This window comes from Durio zibethinus, chromosome 7 (genome assembly GCF_047325235.1).
Source record: "Durio zibethinus cultivar Kanyao isolate XHJ-2024 chromosome 7, ASM4732523v1, whole genome shotgun sequence".
In the NCBI taxonomy this organism is placed as follows: Eukaryota; Viridiplantae; Streptophyta; class Magnoliopsida; order Malvales; family Malvaceae; genus Durio; species Durio zibethinus.
In genome coordinates this window covers 15,595,044-15,610,892 of record NC_143168.1, presented here as the reverse complement: position 1 = coordinate 15,610,892, position 15,849 = coordinate 15,595,044, and the positions used below count along the sequence as shown (strand labels likewise).

At 28.7% G+C, this 15,849-nt stretch overlaps 2 protein-coding genes across 3 annotated transcripts; one reads left to right on the top strand and one right to left on the bottom strand.

The window, feature by feature from the left end:
• The first annotated feature begins 945 nt into the window (after positions 1-945).
• On the top strand, positions 946-8,357 carry LOC149518022 (peptide chain release factor PrfB1, chloroplastic-like). 2 transcript variants are annotated; one of them, XM_089764341.1, is made up of 7 exons: positions 946-1,200; positions 1,494-1,565; positions 2,791-3,011; positions 3,810-4,013; positions 5,259-5,483; positions 7,024-7,210; positions 8,038-8,357. In XM_089764341.1, the coding sequence occupies exons 1-7, from the start codon at positions 1,020-1,022 to the stop codon at positions 8,340-8,342; spliced, it is 1,395 nt and encodes a 464-aa protein (XP_089620467.1). In that variant the 5' UTR covers positions 946-1,019; the 3' UTR covers positions 8,343-8,357. The 2 variants fall into 2 exon arrangements, with proteins under 2 accessions (XP_089620467.1, XP_089620468.1); XM_089764342.1 differs by having other exon boundaries at positions 961-1,200; positions 5,259-5,474.
• Positions 8,358-9,481: 1,124 nt separating this feature from the next.
• On the bottom strand, positions 9,482-10,714 carry LOC149518021 (F-box protein At4g35733-like). Its single transcript, XM_089764333.1, has one exon. It carries the CDS (start codon positions 10,712-10,714, stop codon positions 9,482-9,484), a length of 1,233 nt encoding a protein of 410 aa, XP_089620459.1.
• Positions 10,715-15,849: the final 5,135 nt, after the last annotated feature.

Below are 15,849 nucleotides of genomic sequence, written 5' to 3'. Positions count from 1 at the left end.
ATTTTAAATTTAAATTATAAAAGGAAATAAAATAAATGAAAAAGAAAGAAAATAAAAAGGAAAAAGTAGTGAAAAAATGTTTTTGATAAAACAATTTAAAAAATATTTTTTTGCAAAAATAAATTAATTTCTTTAAAATGATTGATTATTTTATTAAAATATAAATTTTTAAAAAATAAATTTAACTCTTCTCTATGGAAATTATCATAAAATATTTATTTTTAGTTAAAATTTTTCATTTATATTTATCCAAAAATTATAAATTTAAATTATGTGTTATTTTCTTGGCCAAAAAATTATTTTTTTACTTTAAAGAATAATTTTGATTAATAAAATAAATCATCTTATACTATTCTTAAATTTACACATAACAAGTATAGCAAAAAATAAAAATTATCTTATCATGTTTTTAATTTTTATAAGCATTAAATAAAAAATAAAATGATATTATTTATTTTAATTTTATTTATAATTTTATATTAATCTATCCTATTTATAATTATATGTACCAAAAATATATATTTACGTGTGTGTCTATATATATATATATATATATAATCTCATGTGCATATATTTAAGTGCAAGAAAAATTAAGTCAAATAAATTTTTAAGGTTGAAGCGACACCGGCTTTACCGTTTTTGAGGAAATGGAGAGACAGGTGTTTTTTCGCCATTCATTTAAGGAGCGCATGACAGAAGGATCTCTTTATCTATTCGCAATCCAAAACTTTTTGCATGAGATAATTTTTCAAAATACTACCATTGAAATAAGAAAGTGAAGGTATTGTAATATACATATATATATATATATATATATATATAAATTCATGTCCACATATTTAAGTATGAGAAAAATTAAGTAAAATAAATTCTTTAGGTCGATGGGACACCGGCTTTTACCGTTTTAGAGGAAACGGGGAGACGAGTGTTTTTCTGCCAATCATATAAGGAGCTTATGAAATAAGAAAGTGGAGGTATTGTAATATTTGCATGGTAATCTCAGTTTCCTCCATAGCCAAATGGAAGCCATTTTAAAGCCTCTGTTAAGCTCAACCACTATGCCAAAAACACCCAAACCATCCCCATTTTCTTCTTGTAATATGTCTATCATCAATAAAGCTACATTTTTACTACCACTAACTCCTCATTTTACTACCACTTCTTTTTGTTTCTCTGCCCCTTCTCGTTTCACTTCTTCTGGTAAGTCATTTCCAACTCTTTTGGCTATAAACCATTAATATGTTTCTTCAACTTTCAGCTAAGAAAAATTTGTGGGTTTCGTGTCATTCATGTTGTGTGTTAATGGTTCTTGTCCATTCTTTCCTTTCTTTTCCTATTTCTATAATGGGTTTTTCTCTTTTGGCCTTAAAAATTATTTTTCCTATATGTTTCTTGGATTTTCTGCTGAGTAAATTTTGTGGGTTTCATCATGTCATTCATGCTGTGTTTGGATTCTGTAAAAAATTTTTTCTTTTTGTTCTGGATTGACTCAGTTATATATGCTACTCCGGAGAGCCAATTGAGTGAGGGCGTAGAAAGAACTACAAGAGAATGGGTAATGCAAGGTATGCTTTAACTTACTGAATTCCAGGTCATATATTTGGGCTGAAAATTTTGATCTTCTCTAAGATGGTCTAAATGGTATTAGCGCTTTGCCTGTATTGTTATTCAAATGGCAGTTTATATCCCATAAAACAATAATTATCATTTTACTTAAATTGGCCCAGTGCCCGTACCAGATTATGTTATTGAGTTTTTAATGTGAATCAGTTTGAGTTTGCTCATTTAATCTTACTCTATTCTTCATTGGTAAAATTTATCATTAGATGTACTATAAAGGATATAGTGTTTAGTTTGTAAATTGAACATGTGGGAAGGGGTGGGAAGCCGTGGGAAGCCGTAGGAATGCTTCTCTGGTTAATAGTTATTATCACCACTTCGAAGGTCTGCAGTTTTTAGTGCAGGTATAGTTTCAAGAGAGTCATTCTGATGGCAATTGTTAAATCATCGTATTGCAAATGCTAAAGGCTCTAGGCCTTCCTCTGAATTTGTCCCTAACAAAATTCATTAGGAGCCATACGCTTATCACCTAAAGCTGTAGAGTTTGCTATTTCAATCTCACTGTACAAGCTGATTAGCCTAGGAACCTCAAAAAAAAAAAAATGTTAGTTCTGATTTAAATATTTAGGTTCACTTATTACATAATCTTTGACTTTTTCCTTGTTAAACTTTGATTTCTAAACCCTTTCCCTTTATCAAAAAAATTGGTGAAATTATCTAATAGCTCAGACAAGTTTTGCTGGATTTGGACTAATGTGCTACATTTTCCCTATTATGACTTTTGTTCATTTTGGCTTTCAATTTTCTATTTCTTATGCTACTTTCTTTTCAGCTTCTATCTCATCTTTTTTTTTTAAGATGATGGGTTGCTTTCATGATTTTGTTTGACTGTTCTTTGCAAATACTCATCATTTAGTTTCAATATTCAGGTTTTTTGGCCCAAACAATATTCTTATTCAAAGCATCATATCTCAATTGTTTAGTAACTAACAAATAAAAAGCTTGTTGTTGTTAAATGATGACTTGTGTAAGAGTTTGGAAGGCTAAACTTTAAAAATTATACAAACTGATGAAAAAAATTTTCTAAACACAACTGAGTGGGTTGATCTACCTTTTTGGCCCCCTGCCAGAAGATTCTGCTTCTTACCCTGGATTTGATACAAGTTGGATTTGCACATATTAAGTATTGCTGTGTGCATCTCTGAATTATTGCTTGGTATTTTCTGACAGATTTTTATGCTCTAAGGAAGGATGTTGAAACTGCCTCAGAACGTGTTGAGGAGATTAGAGCATCTGCTAGTCTGCAGATTTTAGAATGGGAACTTGTAGATTTGGAATCAAAGGCAGCCAATAGCTCCTTTAGGGATGATCGTGCCAAAGCCCAAGAAACTGTTTTGGCACTGACTGATGTCAAAGATAAGATAAATTTGCTCAATGAATTTAAAACCAAGGTATAAACTTTCTTGTTAAGAAAAATACAGTCTTGTAACATTGTGGCTTTCAGCATTATTAGCCTGTGCTTGAAGCATAATATAGGACAATGTACTTGACATCATTTTATTGTTTATGCTTCTACAGCACTATCATTTTTTTTCTTACTTTTTTTAGTTTTTTTGTTGGGAGGGTAACTCTATTTGTCAATGCTTTAACCTTTTCCAAATTGATATACTTTTCTATTAAAGGGGTCAAAATTATTTTACTTTGATGATCTGGTGAAGAATACCGTCCATTAAATTCCCAATATGCCTGGCTTCTTATTTTAATTCATAAGACTCCCAACTTCCTTATATTTGTTGAATTGGACTATGTGTTTATCTAATATGATTTCTCTTCATTAGGAGGATTATTATTTTAAGGTCGATGAAAATGACAATGCCCATGCACAAAACCAGTATAAGGAAATTTAATTATGCAATTTGTTTCCTGTCTCAATTAAGCACATGGATATAATTTTGGGATAGTTGATTGGGTTAAGTGTCTGTAAGAGATCTAGTTCAGGAGTGGATCCTTTAACAAGTAGATGCAAGTGTTGCGTTTGGTGAGGCGGAGTAATATTAGTACCATTTGACAGAACGACTTTTCTCTTTTGCAATTTGACTTGTATAGATCTTCGATTGTTGAAAATTATACTTGCATTTTTCCAAAATTCTGATTTTGATCAAAATGTGCTAGACTGGAACTTGGACAAATACTACTTCCTTAATATGCTTTCTTGATTTAGTGAGCTGTATATCATACATTGGATGCAGGTTGAAGATGCTGAAACTATAGTTAAGCTAACAGAGGAGATGGACTCCATAGATGCTGCACTTCTAGAAGAAGCTGTCAGCATCATCAAAGAACTAAACAAGGCATTGGACCTATTTGAGTTGACTCAACTTCTTTCTGGTCGATACGATAAAGAAGGTGCAGTCATCTCTATAACTGCTGGTGCTGGAGGCACTGATGCACAGGTAATAGTTTTTTTTTCGTACAGCAACATGAATGGTTTATATTCCTTTCTCATCAGATAAAAGAATGATGTTCTACATGCAACATCCGTTAATAGTTAGTGGCTGTATCATTTGTCTTTTTTTAGTTCAATTAAATTAAAAGCAAATCTATTTGATTCAGAACCTGGTAATCTAAGCTTCATTCTCTCATCCGTGCAGTGTTTGTTTTTCTTTTAGTTGGCTGACTAGGTGCAAAAGGCACTTGGTCTTGTTCAGCAAGAGTCAAACTGCTTTCAGCATCTAGTATATTGATTCTGCTTGATTTATAAAAGTAATTGGTTATATGATGATGATCTATTAAATATGAATTAGATAAAAGTAAGTTGATCTTGTGATAAGCCTATGGCTTTGATGAAATCCCCTTGAAGAATCATATTAGAGGCTAGAATCTAGCCACTTATACACCTGCTAGTGGGTGTATGAGTCATGGCCAAATCATGTGATAGTGTAGGATTAGGAAATGGGGACTGGATCTGCTTTGATATCATGTCAAATTTGTGGGCATCCACCTAAAATGACCTGGCAAATAGTTGAAGAGTGTGAGCTTAAATATAGAGCAGAATAAACCTGAAATAACATGATGCAGGATAATATCACTCGACACCTTTAGAACAAGGAAAACAAACGATAGGAAAAAGAGGGACAACAAACATGAAGAAAGAACAAGGAAACAAATAACATGGCTTCTAAGACCATCTTAGACATCTGTCTGAAAACCAGTTTGCAATAGGTGGACCAGTCTATCTTGAATAAAGGTGCCAGGTAACTAAACCTAAATTGATGTGGGATTTATCACCACTTAAAATATACTAAGTAAATTAGCTGAAGTGGAGTTGTATGAAGCAGACTTTGATGATGGGGTTTACAACTGGTCTAAAACAGCACAACTGTTGAAATTCCCTCAGATGAGAAGTTCATACAGTGTTCTAAAGATTTTTCAGACATTGGGGTTTTGTCTAGTTCTGCTACATCAAAGGTTCAACCACAGACAACCCTCAACATGAAACTGTTAGTCATATTCAACTAAACTTCTTTTAATTAAAAATCACATGGGCTAATTTTCATCCATATTCAGATTCCCGGTCATCAATGAATTTGAGGTCTTAAATCCTGACCCTGAGGTTATTGTTTTTCATGGGGCCTGATGTACCACTGAGCTTTATCTCTGCTTTTCTTGTGTAAAAATCTTGATCGTTTCCTGTGCAGGATTGGGCTGAAATGCTTCTCAGGATGTACATGAGATGGGGAGAGAAACAGAAATATAAGTCAAGGGTGGTTGAAAAGTCCTTGGGAGAGGAAGCTGGGATTAAGTCAGCCACAATTGAAGTTGAAGGTACATATGCTTATGGTTATCTGTCTGGACAAAAAGGAACACATCGTATAGTACGGCAGTCTCCTTTCAATGCCAAAGGTCTTCGTCAGGTAACTTGTGTAATGGTCTGTCATTTGGACTCTCTTTATATATCAGCAGATATGACAGAGACCTTACCAACCAATATATATATATATTAAGTTCTAATTTTACTTGTAAGTTGTTGCATATTGAGAAAAGACTGATCTTCTTGTTATATGGTTAGGGTTGAGCAATTTGGTCCATCAAAATTGTTTTCTAGCATTTGATTAGTTGGGTTGGAGGACTGCTTATCCAATAACTAGATAATCTGAATGACCAACATTTTTTGTTTCTCCTAAATTTCTATAATAGGCTGTTAATTTTCATGCATCTTTTACTTTCTTGTTTGTATTATATTTCTCAGCATCCATAGTGTGAGTGGAGTGGTTGGACATGGAACACTAGGAAGATCATGTACATGGTTCTTGCAGCCACCAAATGGTTGTTTTGACATGTTGCCTTGAAATGTTGTTGCCTTCTTGATGGAAGTTCTTTGTGAATTCTGTAAAATTTTTTGAGAAAAATAGGCTATTATTGTTTGTTAAATGGATTGAGATTGTGGAGCCATGCTATTTCATTCCAATTAGACAGAGAAATGATACTTAAGGTTTCTCCACAGTAAAAACAGTTGACCGGTGTCCCCTTGGCCAACATAACCGCTCTTGCATTTTTTTTCCTTGAGAAAACAATCAGACTTCCAATAACCACACAGAGATATGACCCCTGTGGCCTTTAGTTGAGAAATCAGATTATTCATGAATGCTGATCATTCCCATTGAACCCTTGTCTGCCTCTAATTGCTTCACCATGATTGTTTCTGTAGATGCCTTGCAATCACTAGAAAAGGATAGAGAATCCTAGCTTATAACAAAGGATCCATAGCTAAAGATCACAAGAAAGCTCCATACGTTTGGAGACTCAAAGAGGACCCAAAGAGGAGTTTTTTCCTTTAGCCTTTAAGATTTGTCTATCAATTTAAAACAATTTTGGTGCTGGTGCTATGTAGAAAATTAAATATCATGCTGGGGTAAAGCCAATGTGAAAAGCTGTGTTTGAACATTCTTAGTTTGCATTAGGCTACAAAAATCTTATCAAGTTAATAGTCATGCAGCCTGGTATAGTCCTTGGTTTTTGTTTGTGTATGTACATTTTTTTTATATATTTTCTTCACTGTATAACTGAACTTTTTTTTTAGTTTTTCTTTTTCACTTCCATTGTCAGTTTGACTATTATTTGATTAAGCATTGATTCACTACCCAGACTTTCTGCAGTTTTTCTTTTAATATCTTTAGGTGCAGGAATCACTTTCATATTTAGCTCCTAGGTCAAATCTGTGTGCTTTTTCTATCTCATGATGAACTCTGATAACCCTAGGAACTAATAGTGTTTCCCCAAATGCAGGAGAAATTCTAGGTAACAAACTTTGATTGAAATATGACAGTTCTTTAAACTTTGGAATTTAATGTAAAAAGTATGTAGATTACTGAAAGAAAGTTGTATGTAATATGTATCTGTAATCTCTTCGTCCCCCTTGCCCTCTTCTCTGAATGTTTTAACTCTTGACATTGGGTTACACAGACAAGCTTTTCTGGTGTTGAAGTCCTGCCTCTTCTCCCCGAAGAATCAGTGGATGTTGAATTACCTGAGGAAGACCTTCAGATTACCTTCTCAAGGGCAGGCGGGAAAGGAGGTCAGAATGTGAACAAGGTTGAAACTGCTGTTCGGATTACTCACATCCCCACTGGTGTTACTTTTCGCTGCACAGGTCTCCCACCTTATTGCTCTTCTAGTTTTGATTAATTGGAATTGTTATGATACTTTCAAAAGCATTTTTAGTATATGGATTCAGCAAAAGAATTCATTGTGTAGCTATGAGAGTTATTTCTTGGAGAAAATGCAACAAGGTCATTGCCTCAAATGTTCACTGTAATTATATGGTTGCATTTACTTCACCTGGCTTAGAGTGAGAAAATGGTGTTTATTAGGCTCTATAGTCTAAACAAATAATATATATTTCCTATTGGCAAAACATTGTGTAAATATTTTTGTTTTTTTTTTTTTTTCATCCTAGGGGAAGGGGGTTAAGGGGGGGGACGGGTGGATTTGGTTTTAGATATAAGTCATGGGAGGTTGTGAGATTGGGGAAGAAGAAGGGTGTATTATAACACGTTCTGGAATTTCTAAATTTCTAAATACAGAAGCAATTTAAACCGAGTTTGAAGGATGTATAGGGACTAAAACAGGTAACTAAGTGCAATGAATTTTAATAAGCTTAGTCAAAGTTTTGCATATCAGCAGCATTATCATCAGAACATCACAAAGTCGGTTATGTCTGTTGGTATTCATCTTATTTGGAAGCACCTCCTAGATTTTAATAGTAAAAAATAGGAAGCTTCCTGCTTGATAAAGAGTAAGAGGAGATCTTGTTTAACTTTTGAATCATTCCCTGCTAGAAAGGGCATGCTATTTCCTCTTTCATCCCCCTGCTCCCTTCTTTACCTTTTTTTTTTTTGCTCTATACCAGTAATGCAATAGTTTCTTTCCGATTTTCGTTTGTCCAATGTTAATGACATTTTCTTGGCCATATTGCAGAAGAGAGATCCCAGCTAGCGAACAAGATCAAGGCTCTTAGCCGTTTAAAAGCCAAGTTGTTGGTGATAGCTGAGGAGCAACCTGCATCTGAAATTAAGCAAATAAGAGGAGATGCAGTAAAGGCGGAGTGGGGGCAGCAGATACGTAACTATGTATTCCATCCATACAAGCTGGTAAAAGATGTACGGACAGGGTTTGAAACATCAGATATTGCGTCAGTAATGGATGGTGAATTGGATGCCTTTATCAAGGTTTACCTCAAATATAAATACAGTATGAATGTGTCTGCAACAGGGGCTCATTAACAGTTTAGTGATCTATGATTAACTTCTATAATTTCCTTTTTGTGTTTATATAAACTCAAAATCTTTGGATCAAATCAGGAATATGCAAGGTAGATTACTGTAAACTGATATGTATGTGTATATATATATATATATATATCTCATACCAATATTACTAATCAGATTCAAATGTGGCAAAGTGCCATTATCCGCGTTCATTCCGTACATAGCTTCAGATTGATGGAGAATGAATAGATAACCGTCACTCGGTCCACTAATTGCAAACTCAGCTGGGTTTTAGAGATTTTTTCTTAACTGCATATATAAATAAAACAATTCACTGACTCATCTTATCTTGTATGTCAATATGTGTGATACATGTTATATAAATTATCTGCTTATAATTTTATTGTTAAATATATAAAAATGAATTAGAACAATTTCATTAATTTAACAAGAAAGGAATTTGCAGATTTTTCTTTTAATGTGCAAAAAGTATAGATAAAATATATAATGTGGTAATTCTTTTGAAAGGTACAGTGTTTGTACTTTTTTTGGTACATATATAAGTAGTTTTTAGTATTTGGAAGTGGGAATTTGAGTGAGTCAAGACATTTTAAGTTGAAAATTTTATACCTTTTTTTTTTTATACTTATATCAAGCAACATATCATTATATTTGAAATATCTATTGAATATATGCATGTATATTATATATAAAGAAAATTATTTAATATTGTGCATGAAATTTTTAAATTTGATTAATGAAATTAAAAAATTGTCACAAATCTTATTAAAATATATACTAAAAAATATTACTAAAATAAGTTAATAATAAATAAAAATATGATAATATCTTATTAATTTATTTGTAGAGTTTAAAAATTCAGTAAAGCTGTGCTTTAAAAAAAGGAAAGCAGTAAGATTACTGAGATACTCATTAATAGTATAAGATTACTGAGATACTCATTAATAGTATAATGTACTTGAAAACATATATCCTCTCTCTTTCGTGCGAAAGTTGCTGTCGGCTGAGATTAGAATCAGAATCCAAAGTCTAAATACTCTATTTCTATTAATTATTTTAAGTAAAAAAATCCCTTAGCTTGAGGGAGGGAGCTGTCCTGCACAACTTATCATTGGCTCCCTTGAGGTTGTCGACTATAGCTTGGGGTTGAAGCTACAGCTATACTTCCGCTCCCTACCTTTCACATGATTGCCTTTAAGTGTTGGCAAAATCCATATAGGAAATAGCTTATCGCTGTAAATTGAATGATCTGGATCGTAAAATCGTTTCATTGTTCCATTCATCTTCAATTTAAACCGACCCATATCATGGGGTTTTGAGAGCCTAGCTGACTCTGAACCCAAAAAACAATTAAAGTTATAGTCATCTGTGAAGTAAATACAATTTGGTTGACACCCTGGGAAGTTATGAGTGACCGCAACCGACATGGAAGAGTTCCCACCCAAGAATAATGCATCATCTCTTATGCCTTCTACATTAACCAACTTTGCTTCAGTTCCATCTTGCACCAGCTTATAAACCTTACAATTTTTAGTCAAGTAATGTTTCTTACAATGATCAAACCTGAAAATCCTTCTGATGACCAGAATATCTCCGGCAGATGACTCCACAATGTATGATTTCATAATAGCTGGTCTACGGCCAGACCCTGGTACAATGATCTCTGACTTAATAGCCGAATTTCTTGTGCCATCAAAGCTTGAAAAATTCTTAACTGATATGATAGTATTTAACAAATCTACAGCATAAATATCGCCGTTGCGAAAAATAACATCAGTTATTTTATCACCTCCTGGATTGTTAATCCAAGTCCAACTTTGAATATCGCCTGGTTGTCGAATGATTGCAATTTGTGTATGGTCATCGGCTTTGACGAGGGCGATGACAAAATATTCCTTAGGATTTAGGTAAGGATCATCTGATAGTACAACCTTGTTGATGAAGAAATCACTAGAATAATTAAGCAGAGGAGGAAGAGTGAGACCATCAGAGGTGAAAGGGTTGATAAGTGTAATGGCTAAAGATTTGGCATCAAACATAGCTAGCCATCCATGAGAAGAGCCACAGAATGCCCTGCTAGTAGTCTTGAATGGAAGTTGCAGCTCCATCTGGTATTTCTTTTCCTCAATCACGTTGTACAAACCAAGCATTTCTTCACTGTTTCCTTTGGAAGGGATTATCAGCAGCGGGGAACGACCCTTCAAGATTTTACGGAGTAGGTTAGTGTTGTTGCTGATAGCCAAGTTCCACGGCTTGCAAACAGTCCAGATACGCACATAATTGGAATGCGGAGGAACCAATTTCTCCACTATCAAAACAAGGATGGAATCATGAAGATTTGCCCAATCTGCTATTGAGTGCTCCATGACAAAGCCCCTATTCGAGGGTAAAAATTAACAGTAGTGATAGACTGTTAGAACTTAGCAACAGCTCAGTCAGTATATCATCAATTATATATGGTAGAGAGCCAGCTCCAGTAGCATGCCCTCCTAAAACAGAAGCCTTTCTCTGCCTCTCTCCCTTAGAACCCTACGGAAACCCTCTATATATATATATATATAAAGAAGCCCTAAGATTCCATAAGTTTATTAAGGGAAGAAGAAAGGAAAGAAAATCATAGAGGTTATTCATTAAACTTTCCTTCGTAAAAAAAAAGAAGGTAATCTAGCAGGAGAGCAAAGTAATTTTCTTTTTAAGACAAAGATATATTAGTAAAAATATATATGTAAATTAATAAAAAAAAGTGTTTGAATTGAGAACAATTGAAAAGCAAGAAATTACCACAAAATCACAAGTATATAACTTGTTTTAAAGATACAAATTGTTAAATATTTCAAGCTCTTCCACGAGTTCAAAATCTTCACAGTTAGAAGGTTACATCATTATTATCTATATATAAATGCATAAACTTCAAAAATATTAAAAGTAATCGATTCAAATATCTCTATGAAATTTTAAATTAATAAATTTATTTTTAAATATATAATTTTTATTAATTAATTTAAATAAACTAAAATTAAAAATAGAATTTATGTGACATTAAATTTTTTAAAATTTTAAACTTTAATTAAAAAATATTAAAAATAATTGACTAAAATATTTTTAGTAAATTTTTTTTATAAATTTTAACTTAAATGAATTTTCTTTTTTATTATTAGATTTTTTTTGTTATTATTAGATTAAAAAAATGTTAAAAGTGACTAATTAAAATTACCTTAATAAAATTTTAATTTAAAAAATGTTAAAAGTAATTGATTAAAATATCATTAGATTTTTTTATAAATTTTAGTTTAAATAATTTTTTATTATTAGACTCTTTTTTTTTATAATTAGAATTATTTTTCACATCAAATAAAAATACAAATAGAGTGAGATTAAAGTTTAGTGTGCATAAGAATTAACAAATTATATAGAGTTTATTTTTTTAATTGTTGTAAAAACAATTGTATATGTAGTTTATGTTGACAAATAAATTCATTAAAGATAATCATAATTAAGCCATTGAAGCATATTTATTTTTTTTCTATTTTTTGCCTTTCAATTTTTTGTTTTAGTAGATTTGTTAACTATATATATGTATGCTAATGATTTTATTATTTATATGTTTTATGAATTGATCATTTAATATGGCTATTGATAATACAATTAAATCTTTTTAGTCTCTTAAAATAATTTTTTAACATATCATTCTTATAGTTTAATTTGAGTTCTATAATTGATTTCTCCTATAATTGTTATTCCCATAAATAAAAACTAATATCAAATTAAATGCAAATCAATTGCACACCCTTCACAAATAATTAATACTATATGATTCATTAAACATTTTAATTGGACTTTCCACCTATAAAATTACATGATTCAGGAGGTGATAGAGCTACCAATAGCTTAAGATTGGGTCTCATCAAATTTTTATAAGAATTGTTCATTTTGATTGAAATAATAATTTATTTAATTTTCTTTTAACTTTTATCTTAATATGCATAAATATGATTAATTTATATTTCAATATTATTTAATCTTTCTTAGTTGTATTAAATTGCTTGCTTTTTGTCATCTAGGTAATTGAATAATCTAACATGAATTATTCTAAGTACAAAATTATCAAGTTAATTAAATTTAATTGTTTTTAGTGAATTCTTTCAAGGTGTAACAAAATTCATTGGAACTATCTTTTAAATGTGTTCATGCCAAAATTGTGTTCATTCATGAAAATTTATGTTGTTAATGCTAAAAATGAAATTATTATAAATTATATAAGCATTACATAACAAGTTTGTTATTTTGAGAATTAAATTTTTTTTTAAGAAAACATGAAAAGTACCAAGGTTAGGAATTTATTTTATTTCATTTTAATTTTTAAAATTATGTATTTAATATTTGAATATAATAAAAATTTATGTATAATAAAAATTTTAAATGAAAGAAAAATTAAGCTTTCAATTAATAGAATATATAATTACATTTAATTGACGGAAGTATCAATGGAAGATTATCCTAAGTAAAAAAAAAAAAAAGAAACGAAAGATTGATTGATTATGCATAACTCTATCTTTTCCATATGACAAAAAAAAAACTTAATGCTATATGATCTTTCAATAAAAAATATATAAATGTATTGATTTTAAATTTTTTAGAATTAATATGAAACTCTTTTATTAAGAGAAACATTACATACTCCTCAATTTTCTCCTTAATATCAATTGAAGAATGTTACTGTTGTATCAAAATTTTTAAAATTGCCATATTAGACAATATTTGTTTAAAAAAATTGAAATCATAAAATTAATTATGGCTATTACATTTAATATAAAAATTTAATAGAAGTTATAAATTAACTAAACTTAAAAGTGATTTATAGGATTAATTAGCAAAATTCAATTTACAAATCTTTATTTTATTGTTTATTTAATATTTTAATTATTTTAAATTTTAACTTTTCATAATTTCAAGGTGAAATTTAGACTTATGATTAGTGACTAATTCGATTGAATCAATTTTTATCATCTACTTAGTGTACTCAATTATTCACTTATATATCTGAATAAATTTGACTCAACAATTGATTCATGTTTTTCTTTGTTTAAAAAGTTAGATTCAAATTGTATTAAATTCAAATAAAAAAGTATATTCAATTAGTTATAATTATAATTTCACTTTAAAAATACTCTCAAAATTAATTAATTAATTCAACCACAAAACAATAAAAATAAGACATTAAAGATGAAAAAAAAAAGCTTAAATAAAGAATTTTTAAATTGTTGTGAAAGATGAATAAAAAATATTAGATTCTGATTAGGTTGTTATTTCAATTTAAATTTTGGTTATGTTCAATCATTTTGAGTTTTAAATAACTATTAATTTTTTTACTTTTTAAAAGCAATTGAAATCAAATCAAGTTAGTTCACTTTTATAAATGTATTATATTATCTTTAATTAAATTAAAATTTAAAATAAGTAAAAATTTTATTTATACTCAATTTGAGTTTTAAATTATTTCAAGTTTGAGTTGATTAATCCATATTATTTTAACTATACTTTTATGACATTGGTAATAAACTTCAAACTAGAATGAAAATACAACACAATAAAAATTTAAATGTAAAAGTCAGGAAGATACTAATTATAATTAGTATAGAAAATCTTTATGCCCAAATCTTATAGAGATTAAATAATATATCTTCTTTTAAGAATTTTAAAATTAGTATTATAAAAACATTAATTTAGATCAACGACTTTATAATCATTCATTTGTTGATCAAGTTGCTACATTTAGACCAAGAAAACCAATTTAAATATTTTATTTGAAAGAGATATATGGTTCATACTCATTTAGGAAGACAATGTAAGAGTTAAATATTATTTGAATTATTATAATCCCTTACAATATTCTTTACTTTTTTCAAATGAAGAAGTTGATTGGTATCAAAATATCAATAAGGTCACTTTGAATGATAGTAATAAGAATGAAGCAATAATTAAAAATATATTATCTTTTTGTTTAGTAGTAGAAAAATTTTATGAAGAATGAGAAGGTAATTATTGTGACTTTAATAATTTTCAAAATTATTGTCTACTTAATTTTTATAAATTTATTTTTATAATTTTTTCTCATTACTTTTATTATATATATATATAACAAATTTTTTTACTTAAAAGTATATACTTATAGATAGAAATATATGTCAAAGTTTATTACTTTCATTGGTAAAGAATACTTCAAAATTTTCAATAATTTATATGCAATTGTGCTTCACTAACAAGTATGAAAATACATATACTAATAATTCAATCAAATTATTAATAAAACTTATCTTAGTATTGATTATTTTACTATAAACTAAAAAAATTTGAAAAATATCTTTAAAATATTGACTTAATATATATTGTATATATTTATTTAATTTGGTTTTGATTAGTATAAAAGTTTATGATTTTAACTTATTATTACGTATTAAAGCATGGATAGTAAATTAAGATCATTTATTTATACTTTTAAAGTTATTTACATTTAAACCTTTTATTACTTTCTTTCTCTATAATACAAATTACATCATCTAACATATATTATGGTCATTTTCTTTTTGGATATACATAAATCAATAACATAGTAGTAGATAATTAGCAACATGTATGATACTAAATAATTGAAAACTTAAATGTAATCAATATAACTTAGTAGTAATTATCAATAACTTAGTAATAAATTAGTGATAACTTAATAGTAAATTAATGATAATTTAATAGTTAATAATTAATAACTTTTTAGTAAATTAGTAATAATATAATAATAAATGTATAATGCCTTAATGGTAAAACAATTATAATATAGTTGTAAATGTATAATAGTATAATACTAAATCAAAGAAAACTTAACAAACAATAAGTGATACCTTAATCTTTAATTATTGATAACTTAATAATAAATCAATGATAGCTTAATAGTAAATTAGTGATAATTTATTAGTAAATCAATTTCAACTTAATAGTAATTAATTGACAGTAATAAATTATAAATAACTTAGTAGTAAATTAATTATAATTTAGTAATAAATAATTAATAATTTAGTAGTTAATCATTAAAAATTTAAAAGCAAATTAGTATAGTTTAATAATAAATTATCAATAGCTTAATAGTTAATTAGTGATAACTTAATAGTAAGTCATGTATAATTTAATATAAATCAGTAATAATTTAGTAGTAAACCATAAAATTTTAATGATAAATCAGTGATAATTTTGTAGTAAATAGCTAAAAATTAAGTAGTAAATCAATAATAACATAATAGCAAATATATAAAAATATAATAGTAAATCATTGATAATTTAGTTGTAAATTGATAACTTAGTAGTAAATTACTAATAACTTAATAGTAAATTACTAATAATTTAATTGTAAATCAGTAATAATTTAGCAATAAATTATTTGATTATTGATAACTTTTTAGTAAATTAGTAGTAAATAAGTTATAAATTTATAATAAATCATCAATAACTTAAT